The 22,886-nt window shown below is 42.4% G+C and overlaps 1 protein-coding gene across 12 annotated transcripts in view; it reads right to left on the bottom strand.

Annotated features, from left to right (window-relative positions):
• Positions 1–490: 490 nt before the first annotated feature.
• Positions 491–22,886, bottom strand: part of LOC143288455 (neurofibromin-like) — a 278,699-nt gene continuing 256,303 nt past the window's right edge. For all 12 annotated transcript variants that reach the window (XM_076596958.1, XM_076596964.1, XM_076596968.1 and 9 more), the window contains 4 exons: positions 21,523–21,623; positions 20,449–20,588; positions 20,243–20,289; positions 491–18,883 (listed from right to left, as the gene is read on the bottom strand). In XM_076596958.1, coding sequence (XP_076453073.1) covers positions 18,566–18,883; positions 20,243–20,289; positions 20,449–20,588; positions 21,523–21,623 — 606 coding nt within the window. In that variant the 3' untranslated portion in view covers positions 491–18,565. The remainder of the gene's footprint in view (positions 18,884–20,242; positions 20,290–20,448; positions 20,589–21,522; positions 21,624–22,886) is intronic.

The raw sequence follows: 22,886 nt of genomic DNA on the forward strand, positions 1-22,886 counted from the left end.
CGAGGTGATGGGAGAGCACCTGTGATGTTGATAATGGTTGGGATCAGAGTTCCACCTTGACATCAAGAGTGAAGGACAATGTTAATGACACGAATAAAAAATATTTAATATCAGTGTGTTAATGGTTGATGCATACTCAACTGGCCGATTAATTGGGAATAGGGTGGTGCTGCACTGTGGCGACACACTCTCCCCAGGGAGAGCATACTGAACTTCACACACAGATAATCTGTTGACAAAAAAGTAATACAACAGGAAGTGGTTGTGGAAGGAAATTTCACACTTTGTGACAACCTGTGCTTGATCATGTTTAAATTAGGTTAATGAGAATGTCCTTACATTTCTCAGATCAATTTTGAGTGAATAAGGAAGAAATGGAGATCAATTATTTGTGTTACGTTTCCATTGCTCTTTCTCAGAAATGCATGTGCATATTTCACTGACCCACACACACAGATACACACTAAGTGAAAACAAGCTCACTAGAAGGTAATTTCATGGTCACCAATTTATTGGACAAACAGTGAACATATGTGGTTGTGACAAAGCACAACCTGACAATACATAGAAGCAGTCAGAAGAACAGACAACAGTTTTTACAGCACAGATCAAAAATGAACGCCAACATTTAGCGTGACAACAGCATCTTTCACCTCCAACTTACTTCTTCATCGTTCTCACTCACTGGGTTCCATTTAAAGTCTGCATACAAAACACACACGATTCGGTTCTTGCCTCTGTGAGAGAGAGAGAGAGAGAGAGAGAAAGCGTATTTTTCCATCTACTCACAAATGATCCAGGTCTGACTGATGCAGTAACTACCATATAAATTGTAATGTTTGAAATTTATACAAATACATGTAAAATATCACATTTAATTGTACTCATGATGTAATACTTCCTTTAGATGAAGTGTTCTTTCTGTGTTGCTGTGTAGAGAGCTAGTTACTAGGTCCCATTTACCAGCTGAAGGCAAGTACTGTTCATGCAAAAACAGCTAGCTTTACCTGCATATTGAGGGTTTTTTAATGACTGGAGTAAACGCCCATTTAAGGAGATACAAATTCAATAAAACTTAAAAAAAAAAATATGGCTAAAAACTAATGATAATAAAAAACTTCAAACACAAAATATGTGATTTAATAAGCAGTTATTTTTGGCACTGCATCAAACACAAAACATCTGACTTATTAAGAATTTATTTTTGGCACTGCATTTTAAGTCACCTTTCCTCCTTCCCCACATTCCCTCCTTGACAAGTGCTAAGTTGACTGTGGACAAGTGCTTTTGTGTTTGGGAAGATTTCTCACAGTTGGCAGAGCAGTCAGGATGTCTTTGCAAACCTGCTATCTCCACTGCCCATGAAGGATGGATTCAACTGAAGACCCCCTGACCTAGTTTTCTGAGAAAAAACAGGATTTTGCACTACTCACTCGGTCAGTTTTTGATCATAAATGATAAACTGGAGTTATGTGGCAGACAATGATAGTAAAACTAATCATGTGGCAGACAATGATAGTAAAACCCTTTCTTCCACAAAGTGAAGGTACCAGGACCTGGATTATTGTCCCAAAGTCTGCATCTTCCCGTAAGGCCTGGTTTGCGAAGCATCCAGTTGATATTTCTGGAATTCATCTTAAACTGTATGCTCTGCTAGCCCTCACAGACTGGCTGGGTGGTCCACTTCACATCAATGAACTTTTAAAACTGATTATTTACTTACTTTGCAGTTACAGGACCTTATGCTTCCTAACAAACAATAACAGTACTGTATTTCAGAATGACGTCTTTAACAGGTCAAGCCAATTTCAATCGTGAGCTGAAAATATCTCTTTGCTCAGACCTGAACCGTACATCTGATAAATATTCTCCATACACAGTGGAAAATCCATGCCGAATAAGTTTTACCTACACACACATGGAAGTACCAACACACTTCAATGCATGTACATATACACATCTGCACACATTTGCATCACTCTGTCACACAAGAAAAAAAAAATGTACTGCACTAAACATTGAAAAACCAGAACGTTTTTGTAAATCTGTAAAAATGATGAGCTGTATCATATTCATTGTGTGTAGCCGTGGGTGGAGGAAATGGGGCAATACTATATATATATATATCATTAAAAAAAAAGACTATATATATCATTAAAAAAAAAGACTAACAGCTAGCAATGAAATAGAAGCATCTGAAAATCAGTAATTTCCTGGCTACCTTTGATGTGTACATCTGGTGTACTGATACACCGAGCAATGTCAGACTCATACTATTCTTAAATCAGAAAAGTGGTCTTCATTAATTCAACTTACCATGATCAATGAGTAGTTGAATAGTCAATTTACTGCACTGAGTCAAATGGAATATAAGCTTTCTAATTTTGTTGAACAAGATTATTCCACATACACTCACACACACATGCACACACAACAAATCCACAATCTGATAAAATTTAGTATGTACTGTATGTAGAGTTTGTTCAGTATTTGAATAATAAGAGTTTGATAATTTATTGCCTTCGCCACAGTACTACAGAAATGGCTACTGTGTGATTTGGGGCTGTATACAACATATTTAACAATCACAAGACAGCATTTCAAACAATCACCAAATATATATGAACACAGCTGCTCTAAAATATGACTTTCAAGACATTAAAAAATATTAGCTTAATAAGCATAACTAAAACTAATGTCAAATTGAACAGATTACAGTTACCAAACATATTTCCTTTCTGTCATTCTTAAATCAGCAACATCTTTTTCACCCAGAAACACTCGTGCAAAATAATGCCATTCTCATAGCATATCTCTTATTTATCATTGAATTGTCTGCTTGAACCACAACAAAGAAACATTGGTATAAGAACACGGGGTAAAATTCAGTCTGTATAGATCACATTGTGAAAAGCTTTCATTCAACAAGCCAATTCCGCTCTCTTTCAGTAACAAACATTAACACAGCTTTCCCCAGCAGTAGACGACAGTCCCATTTCCACACTAACACAATGGTCTGGAAACAGACGTGTACATGCTGAATGCTTTGGAAAACACATTGCAATCATTCAGCTCAAACCTGGCATGCCTAAAGCGCACATGTATCCTTTATATCTTTCTTCAATTTACAATTTTTGGTTTTATTGAAAAAATCAACAAGCAATGAAATGTTTTTTTGTTGTTTTTTTTTACTGGTTCAATGTACAACAAAGCATCCTCTTTCACAGAATGAAGTACAATAATGCTTCTGAAATGGGGTGATGGTAGGGGGTGAACTGTAGGGAGGGTGGGTGGTTAGGGATGCTGTCAAAGAAAATGAATACAGTACAACTGACCATGACACATTAATTTATTCCTGAGATTTTGTTTTTATAACTTTCACAAGCGCCATAACCTTTACCCTTTCACATTCATTTGCACTCCCATATCAGCAGAAGCAATTCTATTAAAAATATAATTCACATGCATGTTTCTAACATTAGACAATAATAATGGCCAAAATAAGCTCAACAACAACAAACACAACATAGTCATTACAAAAAAACCCAAAACAATTAACATCAATAGTAGCAAAGATAAAGGAGAGGTGTGAAAAGGAGCAGAAGTGAGGAAAAAGAAATCTTGATGTACAGACTACTATCACACAGACTTCCACATCACAATTCAAGCTTTTTTTGGCATGAAAGAAACTGTTCCTCAATGAAGATAAAAGGTCCCACTGTTTTTAACATGTAAATTGTGGATACATTTCACAGTACTAGTTTTAATGTAAGCAAACAATAGGAATAGGAAAGTATTTGTAAAGTAAAAAAACAAAAAAGAAAACAAAAAGCTTCTGCGATAAGGTGGAAAAAACACACATTTAAAATGCCAAGAAAGCACCTGCCACAATCAAACCAAGCAGAAAGAGGGACATAAAACATGGGTGTTTTGAACCACCAACTTGCACTGAAACCAACCAACTGAAAGAGAGTGGGAGAAATAAACAGAGAACTGAGAGAGAGAGAGATAGGGATGAAGGAGAAGAAGAAGGGATTTGAAATTGAGACTACTGAGAGCAAATATGGCTGACTCCTTATTTGTATTGTATTTCGTTTTATCACAACAGATTTCTCTGTGTGAAATTCGGGCTGCTCTCCCCAGGGAGAGTGCGTCGCTATTCTACAGCACCACCCATTTTTTTGTATTTTTTCCTGTGGGTAGTTTTATTTGTTTTTCCTATCAAAGTGGATTTTTCTTCAGAATTTTGCCAGGAACAACCCTTTTGTTGCCGTGGGTTCTTTTACGTGCACTAAGTGCATGCTGCACACGGGACCTTGGTTTATCGTCTTATCCAAATGACTAGCAACCAGACCACCACTCAAGGTCTAGTGAAGGGGGAGAAAATATCTGCGGCTGAGCCGTGATTCGAACCAGTGCGCTCAGATTCTCTCGCTTCCTAGGTGGACGCATTACCTCTAGGCCATCACTCCACTTATTTCTGCCTTGAGCACAATTTCTATTCAATATGAACTCTAGTTCAACAAAGATGCACATTATACCTGCGTGTGTTTTCTCTCTTTATAATCTAGCATAATTAAATAGCATTTTTGTAAAAAGTGATCTTACACTTTCTTAACCCCTAGGCTGCCTATATGATGAGATAACTTGTCATCGCAAGCATGTACGCTTCGCTGCCACAATGATGAGATAACTCGTCATCGAAATATTCTGACTTTTCCCTGCTTTGCATTCAGTTCGTTGACAAAAATGCTGGTAGCTTTAGCTTGGGGAATCTTTCCAGATCCTATTCATAGCTAGAAACACCATCAACGTCATGAGGCAGTCCTTTATTTGAAAGGTTTTGGTTGGGTTACTGGCCGCAGTGTTTGCTTGACTCCTCTCCTCACTCGCTCAACAAAATGTCGGACTGACGCCGTGCTCAAGACATGCGATCGTGGTGAACTAAATCAACCAAGACTGCTTTTTTTAGCTGATGCTCAGAAAGAACTGAAGCATAAATTCAAAGAAGACAGTGATGAACATTTATAGGACGATGTGATACAAAATAAAGGGAGCAATCAAGAGAGTGGCCAAGATATGACTATCACTGAGTGATGCCAGCTGTGCAAACCTTAGCAGACGACAGAAAGTGACTGAATTATAAGCAGGACACAGTGTGAGCGATTTTTTTGGCACTTAGCCAACGCGGTCTGATGAGAACTGGATAAAGTGACTGTGTGAGAGGGGTGAGGAGGAGGGGGTAGAGACTGAGGGGGCATGGCCTCACACCCATATTATCACTTGGAGAAGTCACAATGCATTGTGTATCTATCTCTTTTTTTTATTTTTTTATCTTTTTTAAAAATTTTATTGTGGTTGTTCTAGTATGATTTTTGTGTGTGCAGATATCCATTTGTCCAGAAAATATATTTTAGTGCAAATTTCCTGACTAATGTTTGTAATGAACAAGTTGAAAATGTGACAAAAAACAACACTGATTTCAAAACAGCAGCATGTCACTAAAAATATATAAAATGGGAAAACATCATTTGTTTTGTGTTCTTTATTCATTTACCTTTCAGAAAATATATACTTTTATGGGTTTTTCTACAATAACAAAGAGCACAGATTTTTTTTGAAAATTTATACCCGTTTTTTGTGGAAAAAACCCTGGCAAATAGATTTAACTTAAATCTTATTTTCCTGGCAGCGAAAGGGTTAAAATCATAGTGTAAGACTGGAGATTTCAGGACTCCTTGCTGGACACACTGTGACAACTTGGCTTGCAGCCTGAAAACACTGTTCCTGATATGGAGCTCACAACCACACCACCAGTACCCATCAGGGGTGCTATCACAACTTCTCATGTCAAATTAATAACACAACAATTCAGTCCACATACACACAGACTATAAGGAATCCTCACACATTTTGTTCAGAGACCAGACATAGTGTGTTAACACTAACAGTATTTGAGAAGACCAGTCACTTTTAATCTTGCTTCACTGTAATATTAATCAAATTCAAATTCAATCAACTTGACTTTCACATATTTTGTCTTTTCTAACTGCAAGGTCTCAACAACTGCTTCAGTGGCAACAACAAGAGAGCAAACTTTGATGGCATGTAATTGAATCTGTACCCCCAGTTTAATGCTGTTTTACTGCAACTATTCTGAATGTGTGTATGTGTGTGTGACTGTGTCTGTGAAAGTATGCGAATCACATACCAGCATGTATGTGTGCCTATTCACAACCATCCCTTAAACTTCAACCGTTGCATTTATATAATAATCAAAAAAGTCTTCATGCAACAATTACATTCAGAACACAATTCATGGAAACATGACCGGCACACTATCTACTGGTGTCGAGTTCCTCATGACAGGGTGTGTTCAGTGGTGCAAGCATCACACTGACAATGTCCCTGACTCTGTCACACTGCCTTCAGTCTACCACACATTTGATGCCAGTCTCTGCCAGCTTCAGCCTAAAGGCCTCTGCTGTGAAGTGCTTTGCCACAGACATACACTACATTACCCCACTGCATTTCAACCACAAACCTGAGACCGAGTTATACATTTAGCATGAAGGCAAGAACTTGACCCTAACCATGGCCATCTTTCGTACTATGACCCCAAGTCCAGCGTCCTCCCTACATCCAGTCTATGCCAAACATGTCTGAATATGTCAAGCTTTAAGGTCATCTTATTCATTATGATCACTTTAATCTAAACTCAAGTAAAATCAATGACAAGTAATAAATGAATTACTCATAATTAAGTCCGGTTTGTTTCTTTTATTGATACTGTATAATTACAGATAACCTGAACCTGGTGAAATGCCATGTCTTACGTCTTCACATGATCCTTTTGGCTCCTTGGGGAGCATAGGACCTCCAGTCATCTTCAACCTGTGGCCTCTGGCAGTCTTCATGCTGTCTCCCTGTCAGGTCTGAGGTACCTTAACCATGTGCAATCACCATGCCACACATCTCACCAGCATTCAACCAACTCTAGCCACAATGGGTTGAGGGCAATGCAGATGGAGCAATAGACTTGTAACTGTCCACATGATGGCTGTCTCATTGAGAAAACAAGCAACACCAGTTTGAACTTAGGCTGGAGTGACAGCATGACCGTGCAGGTGCAAAGCTTAACTGAATATCATAAACAGGTGTGATCACAATCTGATTAACCTCTTCAGTGCCCCATGATGTATACATACGTCCGCAAAACTGCTTTGGTATTTGCCCCAGCATGTACAAATATATATCAGCATAATTTCAGGATTTTTCATTGTTCTATTTTAAAGTTGATATCTACTTTCATTATCCATGAGAAGCAACAATGAGTCATAATTTGTAGGTTAATTTCTTGATGTTATTGTCAATACCCCTCTCTTGATGCTGTCAAAATGGTGGATGAGGAACCACAACCTTACCCTCGTGGCTTGAAACAGCAGTGTGTTACAACAACAAAACTGAATTTCGCCATCCAAGATATTGCAGAAGCTGTACAAGTCAATGATGACAATGATTTAGTGCAAGCTGTGGCAAAATCTTGTTGGGTGGTTCATTTAATGTAACTGAAAGTTAGAATGCTGATTTGCAGAGAGGAGGCGGTGGGGGCAGTTGAAGAGCTAGATATAGCCAGCAAAGGAGAAAACATGGAGCAGGAGGTAAGTATTGCTCTGTGGCTGACCTAGAGTTGACATTAAATACAAACCATCCACTTATTCTGGGCAGCAAGGGAGAGAGAGAGTGATGAAGGAGGTGAACACTTTCCTGGAGTTGTGAATCATGTGTACAGCATGGTTTTAGAAAAACATTGATCAAACATCTATCATCTGCAGGCAAACTTATGAACAGTGCTCATCCTCCTCTTCCCCTGCACTGTGGGCAAACCGGGTCACAGTTAACCTCTTTGATACTATCTGAAAGTGAACATAAAGCTAGTGTCAGTGAGCGTGACACAGGCAGGCATTGCAATTGCGGGAAGTGTAGAAGTATAATCAGTGTGTTGAATGAACTTATGACAATAAGAATTTGAGAGACTGTTCATTCTCCTTTCAGATAAAGTATGGGTTATGAAAAGGAAATTTTCTATCTAAAATTACGTTTAAATAACATACTTACCATGACCCAACTAGTGCAGACTCCAGCAGGGGTCTGACATTCCTGTCCTGTGCAAACTACTATCCGCCTATGCGGAGAAAACGAAAGCAACTACGGCCGATAACCTCCCGGAAGTAGGTAACCTCCCCTTTGTCCCCCTGGCTAGCGCCCTCTTTTGACGGCAATAGGCCATCACCAGTGCAGTGAGCAGGGAGAACAGGAAGCGGGGAGGACGGGAGGGTCTTAAATTTGGGTCACGGTAAGTATGTTATTTAAACGTAATTTTAGACAGAAAATTTCCTTTTAATTACACATACTTAACCGTGACCCAACTAGTGCAGAATAGTGCGACAAGGTGGAGGGTTCGCCTGTTCTACTGTCTGTGTGCTGCGATGGCCCGTTGTGCAACTACCACAGAAGCGATGCCTCTTGAGCCATCATCCCACAAGCATGCGACGTCTCTCAGGTAGAAGTCAATGAAGGTAGCAGGGTTTTTCCAGTATGCAGCATCCATGATGTCTTGCAGCCGTGCTGAGTGCGCTAAGGCAAGAGAAGAGGACCATGCTCTGACTTCATGTGCTCTGGCTGAGGAGGCATCAAGTCTCAATCCTTCTGTTCTATCGCCAGTGCGCTGCGATGGCCTGTTGTGTGACCACTGCAGAGGCAACACCTCTTGAGCCATCATCCCTAAAGCAATAGACGTCCCTCAAGTAGAATTCCATGAAGGTAGAGTGTACTGTGTCACCTAAGGATATTGGTGCGGGCAAAGAAGACTGAGGTCCGCAGCTGTATTGTGGGAGAGGTCTGTGGACCACATCGCTCCTGGTGGAGCATAGGCCATCGACGACCCCTCGCCATCGCACTCTGTTCTGGGCTGTTCTGGCCATTCCAGTCCAGTTGGTCCCTTGCTGCTTCAGCTCTGCCTCGGTATCTCGCCTCCAGCTGTTTCGAGGCCGGCCTCTCTTCCTCTTTCCCTGCGGGTTCCAGGTCAGGGCTTGGCGTGTGATGCTGGACGCTGGCTTCCTGAGGGTGTGTCCGATCCAGCCCCACTTCCTCCGCAATATCTGCTTGGCCACTGGTTCCTGTCCTGCTTGCTCCCACAGATCTTCGTTTCGGATCTTCTCCTGCCATCGGATCTTGTAGATGCGCCTCAGACAGGTGTTGAAGAATGTCTGAATTTCTGCTGCATCGTCTGTGTTGTCCGCCATGTCTGTGGACCACAGCTGTGCTGATAAATGTAGCGCAAAGAAAATCGGGTCGGTGTCTTGAATCCACACTTTACTGAGAGCCCTTCGAATCAAAGGAAGGGAAGGAAACACATACCCTATAGGGTTGTCTTACATGAGCACGGTTGAGCGTCAATGCAAGGAGGTGGTTTGGTCTGATGATTCCACATCGGTTGTGGGCCGATAGTGGAAGTGGTATATGTGTTTAGAGGAAACTGTGGCACGAGACAGAGGTAGGCCACCATGTTGGGCTTGCCTTAGGTGTGACAGCCATATCTGTAGAGCTCCTCCATGAGAGCTGACAGGCGATAGGTGCCCCCCCCCCCCCCCCACCCCCCCCCCACACACACACTTTTCTGTCGTTGCCAAAAAAGACAGCACTGGCATGTTGCCTATGCATAGAAGGGCAGAGATTTGGCAATAAGAGACTTGAGGTCCCTGGTGTCTCTGGAACAGGGCTGTGTAATTGCCCAGGTAGATACCATCGCGAAGGGGCATACAGAAGACTTGGTAGCTTCTCTATCTGAGTGTCGCATGTTGGAGCAACCTGCAGAAAGTTGTCGGCAGTCAATGGCTGGGATGGATCAGGCTGTGGGAGTGCACTTCATGTGCCTCCAGGTCACTGAGTCTCATTCTGTGGTGGAATTCCTAATGGAAGAGGGTTTCCATGGGGAAAATTTTTGCTGAAGGTTCTTTAGTGAGAAAGGGGACCAGATCCATGACAGGCCTCTGGCTGTGTGTGGTGTGCACTCAGTCTGGGATGGAGCAGGGCGGGGGCAGGGAGGAAAGTGGCTGTGGATTTGTTGTACTGGCCATTTACATCAAATCACTGATCTGACATGTGTTTTCAGTATGGCCAACAGTAAAGTGAGTGCTGTATTATCAGCGGTTTCTGAATTGCAAAGTGAAATCATTAGCAGCTTAGTCTTTCATGAAGGACTGTCTCTCTCAGACCAGAAGGCAAATTGCACTGGGACTTAGTGCTGTAGCCTTGAGGGCTAACTAGCCTTTGGGATCCGTGCCAATGGTGAGTCCAAAGGCCCTCTTGATCGAGGGACTGGGGATGCAACTTGGGCAAAACACTCTCTACTATAAATTGTATAATCATATTCCAGCCCGAATAGTCAGGACAGCAGTTGCCTGCTCTGCTGATCTGATGGTCACTGTCGTACACGACTGATTATCATATACTGGTCCTAGGGGGACACCAGTCAGCATGGGTAAATCAGGAAACAGCTGCTGTGTGCTTGAGGGATGAAGGTGTCCACCATGCAGGTTATGTTGAAATGTAAGGAAGCCGGAGGAAGTTGACGGGGTCTTGTGGTGCAACCATGTGTCTGAAAGACATGATGCTTGCTTCCGAAGTGACAACAAAGTCATCCTCTGACAGGCCCTTGACTGAAGGCTGGGGCTCCATGATGGGATAGCCTGCCTAGGCTAGAAACCCCTGGAAGTGTCTCACTGGAAAGACAGTGCTTGAGAAGGAATGCCCATCTGTAACCACAACAGTGGTTGTGTGTTGAGGCTGAAAGGATCAGGCAGGGAAGACCAAGTGCAGAAAGTGCTTTCAAACGCCAATTGTTTGAGACGTTGATGCTGGATTTCTGTTCAAGCAAGGTGATGGGGTGAACTAATGTGCTTGAATGCAGCATCTGCCGTGTTGGTATGAGTGGGCAGAAAGGTATGCCCCTGTGGGTAATGAACGGTTCGTTGTGCTTTGTGAGACGCATCCGTCCTCGTCAATATGCCATTCTCCTGAGTGTAGAGGAAAACAATTATTACCCAGGCCTTCTGCTACTAGTGAGGAGTGGAAGAGATGGACTTAGGGTGATTGTCTCCTGCCCAGTAGGCAGTTTTTGGGCCTGCTAAAACTTGGAAAGAATGAAGGGCATGTGTGTCCGGAGTGGCACCTCTAAATGGGACTGCCTTATCCCTCCTTGTACCAGGTTAGGGCATCTCTAGCCCTGTGGGTGATTGTTGATGGCAAATGAGTTGGGTTGCCTTGTCCCTCCATGCACCAAGAGAGGGCATCCTTAGCCCTGTGGGTGGGAAGGGAGTGTGTGTGGGTCTCTAAGGACCAGCCACTACTGATATGTGAAGGAGCATACATTCAGGTGTGAATGAGGCAGTTTTGTCTGTGAGTGCAGACGTCCTCCGAAAGCAAGGTTGGGATGAATTTATGAAAATGAATACATATATGCGCAATGGGATCTTCCATCAACTCAAGTGATGGGGTCAGGGATATGCTAATGACATGACAAGAGATCAAGTCACGAGAAATAAGTGGCTGTACAAGCAAACGTGTAACATGCACAGATATACCCAAGTAAATGGGTAAGTGTGCATAATCCGTAATGGGAAGGAATCTGTGTATGCACCTATATATAAGAGATACATATGCATATGAATAAAGTGCCAGTATGTAGACACAGAGAGATCTGGGCATGTGAACAGAATGACGCAATTGCAAGTGTGCCTATATTGCTATGTAGGGAATCTCAATGAATAGATGTCAATGAATAGAGTAAGCGCACACACATATATACCGAGGGATAAGTATATATGTATAAGTGTAAATAGAAATGTGTATAAATGTAGCAAGATATGGTATATATATATATATATATATATACAATTTTTTTTTTTTTTAAATTTAAATTTAAATTTTTTTTTTTTATAAGAAATCAAAAAGAATAGAAGGGGAAATATTGTGATTTATTTCCTGTTATTGTGTATAACCAGAAAAGAATAGTAACAGGGATGGTTGCCTGCAGAGGACTGTGTGCAAGTGTGGGGGGATGAAGAACCCCAAAGTTCAGTGGCCAATAGCCTGAGAAACAGCAAGAAAGGTGCAGTTGCTATGCAAAGTTGTGTAAAGTCCATGAATGGGCATCAGGACCCAATGAGAAACCAAAAAAAAAACATCGTTGGTGGACAGCACTTGTGGAGTGACGTGCTGTGTCGGCGAAAGTAACTACAGCGTCAACCGCCTAGGTTACAAATGTGGAGTTGCCTCCCTTGGCGCCAATAATCGTTGAAAAGGATGGTGTCTTTAGAGCACATATCCCCTGGTGCAATGTGTCCTCGCTGTAGAGGAAGAAGTGTCATGCTGCGTGTGAGAGTCCATGGTTCAATGCCACCGTAACTGACACAGGTGAATACGGTCACAAGGGGAATAATTATGATGTCCCTTAGTGCTGTGGGCATCCCAACCCGAATCGGTCGCCATTGGATGTGAGACGGTTGGGGCATGTGGCATGACGGCGCCGTAATCCAGTGTTATGGGCGTCGTGGAGGAGGGGGTGACAAGTCCGTCGGCTTGCCGTGGGATGTGCATCCCCCTGTAGCTGAACGGCGGTCCAACCTCGCGAATAGTTCCTGCGAGAGGACCGACGTTCAGCTGTTGTGTGTTGACAGATAAAGGGATAGACAAGATTGGCCCGAGCACTGCCGAGAAGCAGGATTGAGTTATTAAGAGACACTCCAACGTGGAAGTGCCGATATTAGTCTGGGTAACAGCAGAGTTAGGCAATGGGGCAGAAGAATCCAGCACTGCCTAAGTTCAAATAGGCCGTGCACATACCTGCTCTGTGGGCGAGGGGTGGTGCAGGCGCAAGGTGTGGTACAGGGAAGCAGAGTGGTGCATAATTGCTGCAGCAAGTTAGCGATGAGTTGCTGATTGTTTGGTTGAGCAGCTTGCTGAGACGCCATTAGTGGATGGGAAACAGCAGCAACTGGCGGTGTGGCAGATGGGGTCATCACCGCATAGCTTGGTGGGACCGTGCACGCACCCACACTGTAGGCGAGGACAGTGTTGGTGCAAGGGAAATAACTGCGGAAGTCATCGGCAAGGGTGCCAAAGCAGGGGTTGCCTCCCTTGGATCGGGCGCTCCGGACAAGGAGGGGGTGCACACATATGGGCGAGCGTGTCCCCTAGTGGTCCACCTTCCTCCCTACACCAGGGGAGGGCATCCCTACGCGCCTCGGTCGCCATTGGATCCGAGACGGTCGAAGCATGCCGCGTGGGGGGGTCGCGTGATCCGATGTCACGGCTGCCACCACGGACGCATCGCACATAGGGCCCAGTCTAACGTGCGAATCCAAAACAAGCTTTTTTTTTCTTTTTTTTTTGGTGTTGTTTCCCCAAAGGGATTGTGGTACATTCCATTGGTGCAACTGTGGTTATGGGTAAAGAGACAGAGGAGATCGACTCGTACACTGCCGACTGGCAGGGCCGAGAAAACGCGGATCGCGTCGAGTGCGTTCACGTATTGATAAAAATGACATTAAAGGCAACACTGACCCGAGTGTGTGGCAACAAACCTCTAGAAGTCACCAGAGGAGGTGTAGGAGGTGGTGGAGGTCTGGAGTTGACCGGAGGGAGCGGAGAAGGCGGCGGATTGGCGTTGCTAAGAGGGCCAGGAGTAGAGGGCCCAGAGTGTCAGTGAATCGATTGCGATCGCGCCTTAATTTTAGCGCGATCGCCCAATCGAGCTACATAATTAATGTGACCTGGTTGGAGACATAGTTTGACAAAAAACAAGAATGCCAGAGAATTGACAGACAGAAAATACGAAAAAAAAACTTAGCCGTATGAAGAGCACAGGAACAGGAGTCATAATAGCTGCCGGAAAAAGAGGGCGCTAGCCAGGGGGACAAATGGGAGGTGACCCAAATTTAAGACCCTCCCGTCCTCCCCGCTTCCTGTTCTCCCTGCAGGCTGCACTGGTGATGGCATATTACCGTCAAAAGAGGGCGCTAGCCAGGGGGACAAAGGGGAGCTTACCTACTTCCGGGAAGTTATCGGCTGTAGTTGCTTTCGTTTTCTCCGCATAGGCGGATAGTAGTTTGCACAGGACAGAATGTAATGTCAGACCCCTGCCGGAGTCTGCACTAAGCACACTGGCTCCAATCCATCACCTGTTGACCTGAAATCCTGGCACAGTCTGATGGTTTCAGTGGAAACTTGTTTTGTCCATCCTGTCAACATGTGTTCTGACACCTCCATCAAATGATTGTCAGTGACCAGACGGGCCAAATCACACCTCACACCTGTCTCTTCTTCCTGCCGGCAACAGGCCACCACAGCACTACAGGCAAGTCCGTCAACAGTGTACACAATCTGACCACAACTTTACTTTAATCAATGAAAATAAATAAAGCCGAGTTCTACAATAATGCCATATGTTTTTTCTTGTTGCAAGCCACAATACTGGCCAACCAAACAGTTGTAAAACAAAACCACCACCACAATCAAGGAAAAATGTGGCATCTCCTTTGATAAACAAGACCCAAATCATCAGCAACAGAAACAAAGATGGTTGGTGCAAAGTGGTTACAGAATGGTATCAACAACAGGTACATGTATAACATCCAGAACAGTTGTGTCACAACACCTTGGAAGCAACAGTCGGTAACAGTTGTCAACAGTACTAAAACATCTGTTGAGTGGTTCAGTGTAACAGGGAACAAGTACTGTAAGCTTTGCCTCATTACATGGCTTTTCAGCTCCAAACAGTTAACACAGTCACATGAAAGCCTGGTGCTTTCCTTTGCTTACCAATAAAACTGCACATTCACACACACACACACAATGTCCGTGTTGGAAGGTGTGTCAGTGTGCTGTATCCCTAACCTCAGAGGTGTACAGACAGGGATTCAGCAGCTGTAGTGTGCTTACAACATTCTTTCCCATGATGGATGCAATCTAGTCTAAACTATCAGTATTTGAGTAAATTTTCTCCTTTTTCTTCTGCTTATGGCAGTCTTATGTCCCTTTAACACTCAAAGTGCTGGATATAATAAAACATACATACAGAAATCATGCTTAAAACAAAGGGATAGTTTGCCTCCGCTACCTGTGCTCTGATTTGGGGCATTTGTATGCTTATCAGTAAGAATAAATAGGTAAACCTATACATTTTTGGAAAGTAGAGTGAATGAAGAATCAGATAAAAGTAAGAAAAAGGCTGTACCTTGTAAGTAGTTGGAGATATTCCACAGGATATAAACAACAAATTTTGCACACTTGTTTTCAAAAAACGTCAACCACAATATTTATAGGTATTTTCACATCTTTTACAGAGTCAAAATCTCAAAATTGGCATTAAACTGTGCAGAAAATGTTCTGGCTGCAGAATCATGATATGAATATAACTGAAACAATGAAATTATAAGCATTGTATTATTTGTTTGAGATACGCCCACCGATGCCACGCACGCGCACATCTACAATACTTTATGCAATCAAAGGCAAAAACAGAAATAAATGTTTTCTTTTAGCTCATGTTGCTTTCAAAAGCAGCAAGAATGCTTTAAATCAAAATAATTTCCAGTTTTCTAGCTTGATTTGGTCAAGAAATCGCAATAGATCCATGCCTAACACACTTTACCACCCCTCCCCACCCCCATCACCCACCCCCCCGTTTTTGTGGCTGGAGACACAAAACTGAATGAACAACAAGCAAGCCAGCATGCCCAAGTGTCAAAATAACAAAGCCGTTTTCACCAGAATCCCTGTCAGCAAACGAATCATCACTAGTGACAAGGTCACTCATTTCCTGAGCTTTGTCAACTTCAGTGTTACTCATTGTTTACAAAAAAGACGAAGATCTGGACTTATAAACTCGGTCAAAGTTTGTGCAAACACAAGCAGGGAGGCAGTAACACCAGAACGAGGCAGTTTTACGAAGGCTGCCGAGTATAGCTGTACGATGTCGGACCTTACGTAAACAGAGCCACGATCGTGGCCCATCGCACTTTACTGGGAAAGCCACGATCGTGGCTCATCGCGCTCTCCGGGTTAATTAGACTATATTCACTTTGATGTGCATATGTGATGCCAAGCTGGAGTACAAGAAAACAATACCAAGTATATGTGAAGGTGATATGTATCAAACAGTCCAGGAGCAGTACTGTTTAAAAAAACAAGATACTAAGTACACAGGTATACTGAGGGGGTAGTTCGTTAACCAAAAAGATCAGTTTTAATTCTGATTAGGGGTACTATCAGGGTAAATAACCAGTCTAAAGTTATCTGCATTCCTTTTTTTTTTTCTTCTGTCAAGTCAATTTTGCAAGCTTATTTCAGCCACAAAACTAAGTCTATAATTCATATGAAGCAAATGAATTTATTTCAATAGCAGTGGTCTTACTCTATTGCCCTTAACACAAGAGCTTCTCTTAATTCTAGCAACTTGTACCCTCAATACATAATTTGTCTTGGTTATTCTTTCTTCAATAGAATAGAAAAGAAAACAAGCACAACAAAAAACAAAAACAAACAAACAAAAAAAGCCAATACACCATACTAACATTGAAGTCAAAACCAAGAACACAGCTCTTTAAACACATCAGTGAACACACTTCCATGTGTTGAAAAATGCACTAACTCTGAATTAAAATCCATGAAAATGAAAACTAACTTCCCACATACTCACACACACACACACACAATCAGACACACATACATTCTAATACTGTACAAAACACTGCATGCTGGGAAAAACATTCATCTGTTCAATATATAGCTCACTGCTTTCATTCTCTCCTGTGCCAGCCCTTTTTGTTTTTCTTCAAAACATGAATCATGACCATTTGAAGTGATTGCCAAGTCTTTTTCTTTCAATGAATAATAGTTTTAAAGTAGGAGTGCAGAAAGGATAATGAAGTTATTCAAATGTGCTTATTATCATTTCTTTAGTGTTTTCTTCTGAGTATATCATAAATGTATACACAAACTCATGACTCTTTCAAAATATACAGTTTGTATTATTCAATTAACTGTCATATAAAAATAATGTACTGCTGGAGTGTTATTTCTGTTCTATGTAATATGGAGATTTCTGTATCTCTGTCTGCATAAGACTGTGTGTATAAGAGAGTGTATGTGAGAGTTAATGTGCATGTCTGTATTATATTTGGTAGGATTTCTGAACGACATTTTTGCCTGTCTGTGCATGTGTACACACATGCATGAATGTGTGCGAGTATAGGTTCACAAGGATATAGGAAGGTGATATAAATAATAGTGCGACAGGAGATGATGAAAGGGAAGACAGGTGGCCAGCTCCATGTTGATGCTGATCTGCCCCCCTCCTCCTGTCACACTGCCCAGGGAACAGCCCCTCTTGCCTTCCTTGACCGCAGTCCCACTGTTCTACACTGGGCACCTGTCACACTAACACTGCACCACACTCACAGAAAAAAACATAATGAATGCTTTTACTGAAGGGAGTAACACAGTTCTCAGAGCACCCAAACAACATCACTGCGAGGCTCCACTGTCAGTAGTCCCAGCTCCACTGCTGTCAACTTCAGCTGATTAATCCTTTTCATCAGCATAAAGATACTAGAGTAACCAGAGCAACACAATCAAACATAAAAGACTACCACTCCCCACTGAGCCATAAAACCTTTGATTGAACCTGGTCCTGCAGTTTTTCACCAAACCCTTCAGTACATGTGCTATCAAAGCCCCCTGGACATCTTTGTGCTATCAAAGCCTTCACCACATGTGCTATCAAAACTTTCTGCACATCTTTGTGCTATCAAAACCTTCAGCACGTGTGCTATCAAAGCTTTCTGCACATCTTTGTGCTGTCAAAACCTTCAGAACATGTGCTATCAAAGCTTTCTGCACATCTTTGTGCAATCAAAGCCTTCAGCACATGTGCTATCAAAGCCTCCTGGACATGTGCTTTGATCGCCTTCAGAACATGTACTATCAAAGCCTCCTGCACATGTGCTATCAAAGCCTTCAGCACAGGTGCTATCAAAGCCTCCTGCGCATGTGCTATCAAAGCCTTCAATTTGCACTGGCTTCTTCAACCCACCCTACAGAACACCCACTGGGACTCACACTCAACACCCCACACTCTGATTTTGAAGTTTCCCTCTCTCTGAACACACACTCTGGTGCTCCTTCACTGTCATTTAGCAAGCACACTTCACAGCACAATCCACACAGCAACATGCAGACTCTGTCTATTATTCATCACCATTCTGGCCATGTTTCATGACAACTCACACACTTGTCCACATTCACACTTCTCTCTTTACTCTGTACAGTATGCACACTGTTTCTTAATGCAATAAATCTCTCCAGGAAAGATGATATTTGATCATCCCACAGTTGTACACAAACACACACTTGCACACAGAATTTTATCTTTTAGTCTACCACATGTATGCACCTCACCCACACACAGCAGTCTGTATCTGCCCTTGGAGCATTGTGTCCACTAATCTACCGGTCGGGTCTCCAGATGTTTTTTCTTCTCTTTCTGTTTGAAGCTGCCCCCCCGGGGCTTGGCCCCCACCTGATTAGCAGAGGAGTGCCTCATGCGGCCCCCGTTGGAGGCTCCACTTTTGTCACTGGTGTCTTTGTCTGTGGGCGAGTGCATGGACCCCATGGAAAGTGAGGACATTGACGATGACAGGTTCAATGTCGATGAGATCGCCAAAGAGTCCAGGTCATCGCCTGGGAGACAGGACTCCACCATCATCGCTTTCTCCAAGCAGTTCACAAACAGTTCTGCAATGTCACTGGATCCAGTGGACTGTAAAAATACAAAACAAACACCAGACATGTGGAGTTCTGATATTTGACATAAAAAACAATGGGGCAAAAAATGGGACTTTTGATAAATATGCGAAAGGAAGTTGGGAGATCTGAAGAATTAACATACTGATAAAAATGAACAAGGAAACTACATAACAAGCATCCTTTACCATAATCAAAGATTTATTTTTGAGAGAACTGAATTTGCAAGGACTGTATTACTGATGATCTTGCTATCTCATTTGAACATGCTCAACAGCTGGGATTCAGTACTGTTTGCAAATGGTAGCATTCCTACTTGCTGCACAACCTCCTTAACAGTCTTCAAAAATAATACATTATTTAATTCAGACCTGCCAACCCCTGACCCCTTAACAGACATGAGATAAATACTTTCAGCGACAGAGAGGAATATTTTGAAGTCAAGAATGTTTTCAGTATCACACCCAAAACAAAATGACACATTTCTTTTGCCATTCAGAATACTTCTTTGACATTCTTTATTTCCTCTATTGTATATTTTTAGTACTTCTGAAACAGACAGTGATATACTGTCTTTGTATTAAGACACACTGAATTCTTCAGAGATGCTGAGGTCACTTTCTTGCATTTCTGCAACAAAATGTCTCTCAGTTCACTGCTATAGTACAGTCCCTCTTAACAACAAGAAACTTTGAAAACAATGTCTCTGTGGTAATCACTCCAGACACTCCTTTGAAGAACTCATGCTTTTGAAGAACTCTCGCCAAAATAAGTGACTACAGATGAAGTTGTAGCTTTGGCTATGTTGTAATGTCAAAGTTTGAGTAATGCAGTGCATCCAGACAACATCCACGCAAAATCTGAAAATGTTTAATGAAGTGAGCACACTGTGTTGAAGGCTTGATAAACACTTACAGTTAATGGTACAATACACAGATACTTCTCTGTGTGTTCCAAGTGGAACCTCTCATTACTCTCTTTTTGTTTTCCAGCTTAAGGCAACCTAAACCTGACACACACTTCAATGTGAAAGTTGGAAGTTGCGAACCTAAACTGTTTAACTCTCCATTACACACCCCAGCTGTGCAGCTCTGTGCACTCACAGATAGCAAAACTGTTTTCTTTTTTCTAGAGCAGAATTTTTTTTTTTTGGGGGGGGGGGGGGGGGGGGGGGCGGCAAGTGGAAGAGTAGAATCAAGTGATAACCAAACAAGATAAATTCCACTGAAAATGGAAGCGTTGGCTGGCCTGTTAATTGATATACACTCCACACACACACTCATGTGAACATAAGACACACACTCATGAACAAATGTGTGCTCCCCCCACCCCCTCCCTTCCCCTTCACACATATACAAAACTCGCAGATGTTTACCTTTGTGAATGTCCCAGCAAACCTCCACAAGCCACCAAACCCAATACCTGCAACACAGAATCAGTTGATCATTGTTTTTGTTGTTATATTCGTTCATAGCCGACTGAGTCCAATTCACTACCAGAAGGCACTAACAAATTTCTCATTGAAAACAAGAGCTAGCTGCTGATTTTATGTCTCAGAAAAGCAAGTGGAAGGGTACTGACTCTGGAGGTAGGATAGCTGCTGCTGTGTGGCGTCCTCACAGGCAATCATGTTCTGAATGATGGACTGCACAGCATTCAGGATGGCCTGGTCATGGCACAGGGACAGCACACTGTTGATCTTGGCATCCAGCAGGCTGTGACTGCACACACACACACACACACACAAACACAGAGAGTCACACACACACAAACACAGAGTCTCACACACACACACACACAAACACAGAGAGACACACACACAAACACAGAGTCACACACACACACACACAGTCACACACACACACACAAACACAGAGACTCACACACACACACAGAGTTGCACATGCACAGCTATCAATTCCTGCACCTCTAAAAAGCGACAGCCATCACATTCCAAGGAACCAGGACACACCAGTGTTTACATATCTCAATCATAATGCTTCTTAAGTGAACCACACTGACCATTGGGTAGACAAGAATGGTCCAGTTGTGTGATTACTATTTTGTTGTTTCTGCCTTCCCTTTTCTTCTACTTGGTGACATGGAGACTCTAAGAATGATGAAAATATGACACGTAGTCAGCACAAAATGAATTTTAAATAAAGTTTTGTAAATACTATAATCTTTTAACAAATTCATCAAAAGAAATAAAGCATCAACCTACAGACTTGGTGGCAATCACTTTCCTGTGTTCAGCAGAAAGTAAATACATTCTTTTTTTTATTTTTTTAGTACTTTAAATGCAATTTACATGAGTGACAGTGAAAACACAGAAAACATGGTCATGATAAAAATTATTTAAAAAAAAGTTCCTGTGCATAAAACCATAGCTGTCATTTGCACTTTTTGTCACTAAATGATTACAAAAATATACACACATGAAAGAAACAAAAGGCATGCGACAATCATTACAAAAGAACAAAAATAAGAAAAAGAAAAACTCAAAAAAGAGTTCTAGATTCCTCCACAAAGGTGGGGCACTACTTTGTGTCAACAGACCAGTCAGACAATTCACACACAGTGTAATTCAGTAACATAGGGTGGACTGACCCAGCTGACAGACACCATGTGACAGGATCACCTCAGGTTACTTACATGACTGGGAACACCTTTGGGAAGACGACAGAAGCCTCCGCCAGGTACTCATACAGAATGCGAGTTTCATTCTCATCAGTTGTGTTTCGTACCAGGGTGGCCTGCAACATCACAGCATCTCTTCAATGAACACTCCCTTACTTTAGATCATACAAGCATGGAAACATAAACAAATACACAACTACATAAATTAACAAGAGAGGCAAGGCCTTCAAGACTCACTTGTGACATGCACTTTATCCAGTAAAGGAATCATGAGGAAAAAAAAAAGATTTAAAAAAATCGTTGAAGTGCGTTCTGTATCAAATATCTATAAGCTTTTAAAAAACAACAACAAAATCCAAACAAACAAGGCATGCTAGCGGGACTGAACCAAGGATGTTCTATTCGGAAACAAAAAGTCTTATTCGCAACGCTACAGCGAATCTGCCATCACTCGATCATGTCGGGGCTGTGTGTGTCACCCTGTGAGATGTGCTGGGTTGGGTCCAGTGGGGAGCGGACAAGGGGTTGGCCCCTGGTCCTCCTGGCAACCCAGCGTGCACCATATGACAGGATAGAATGGGTATGGGTAGAATGGGGATAACCACTCGTGGGCACCAGCCATCCTGTGACCCCAACCCCAAGGGTCACTGGTGCCTTGACCTCCATGAAGGGAAAAACCTGGCCAAGTTGGAGGGAGGTCAGATCCGACTTGGGTGTCAGCGGAGATTAGAAAAGAGAGATAAACCACTCGCGGCAGGCCCCTTCTTTCTGTCTACAACAGTGCTGAAGCCGTTTTGGGGCACACACGCAGTGCGGAAGGGTGGGGGTAAATCACCCTCTCCTTCCCCACCTGAAGGAAACTGGTCGGTTCTGACGGTTCAGCTGCAGTAAAGCGAAAGTTAAGTTACACCTGGAATTTCCCACGTGTAGTAAGATTCGCTGTACACAATGAAAACCGATTCATTTTTGCTTTGGTTTTTAGCACGTTTGCATCTGCTTGAATATAGATAATATAAAAAGAAAATAAAGCAGCTCCCCCCACCACCAACTCCCCCCCCTCCCCGAGCGCAATGTTGCACATGAGAGAGACAGTTATAAATTATTGAACTGCGTTTTCGTAACGCTACTTTTTCTTCACACTTTCTGGTTTACATCACCATTTCTTCAAAAAAAAAAAACAAAAAAAAAAAAAAATATATATCAAAACATAAAACACATATTCAGCTCTGTCTCTCTTCTAACATCTGTCTATACATACATACATGAATACATATATACATAATTTCATATAGATCTATCAGTATGTAAATCTAAATCTATCTATATGTACATAATCATATATATAATTCATATATATACGAACGCTTCATGTTGCCCGA

The sequence above is a fragment of the Babylonia areolata genome, chromosome 12, assembly GCF_041734735.1.
Source record: "Babylonia areolata isolate BAREFJ2019XMU chromosome 12, ASM4173473v1, whole genome shotgun sequence".
Classification (NCBI taxonomy): Eukaryota; Metazoa; Mollusca; class Gastropoda; order Neogastropoda; family Buccinidae; genus Babylonia; species Babylonia areolata.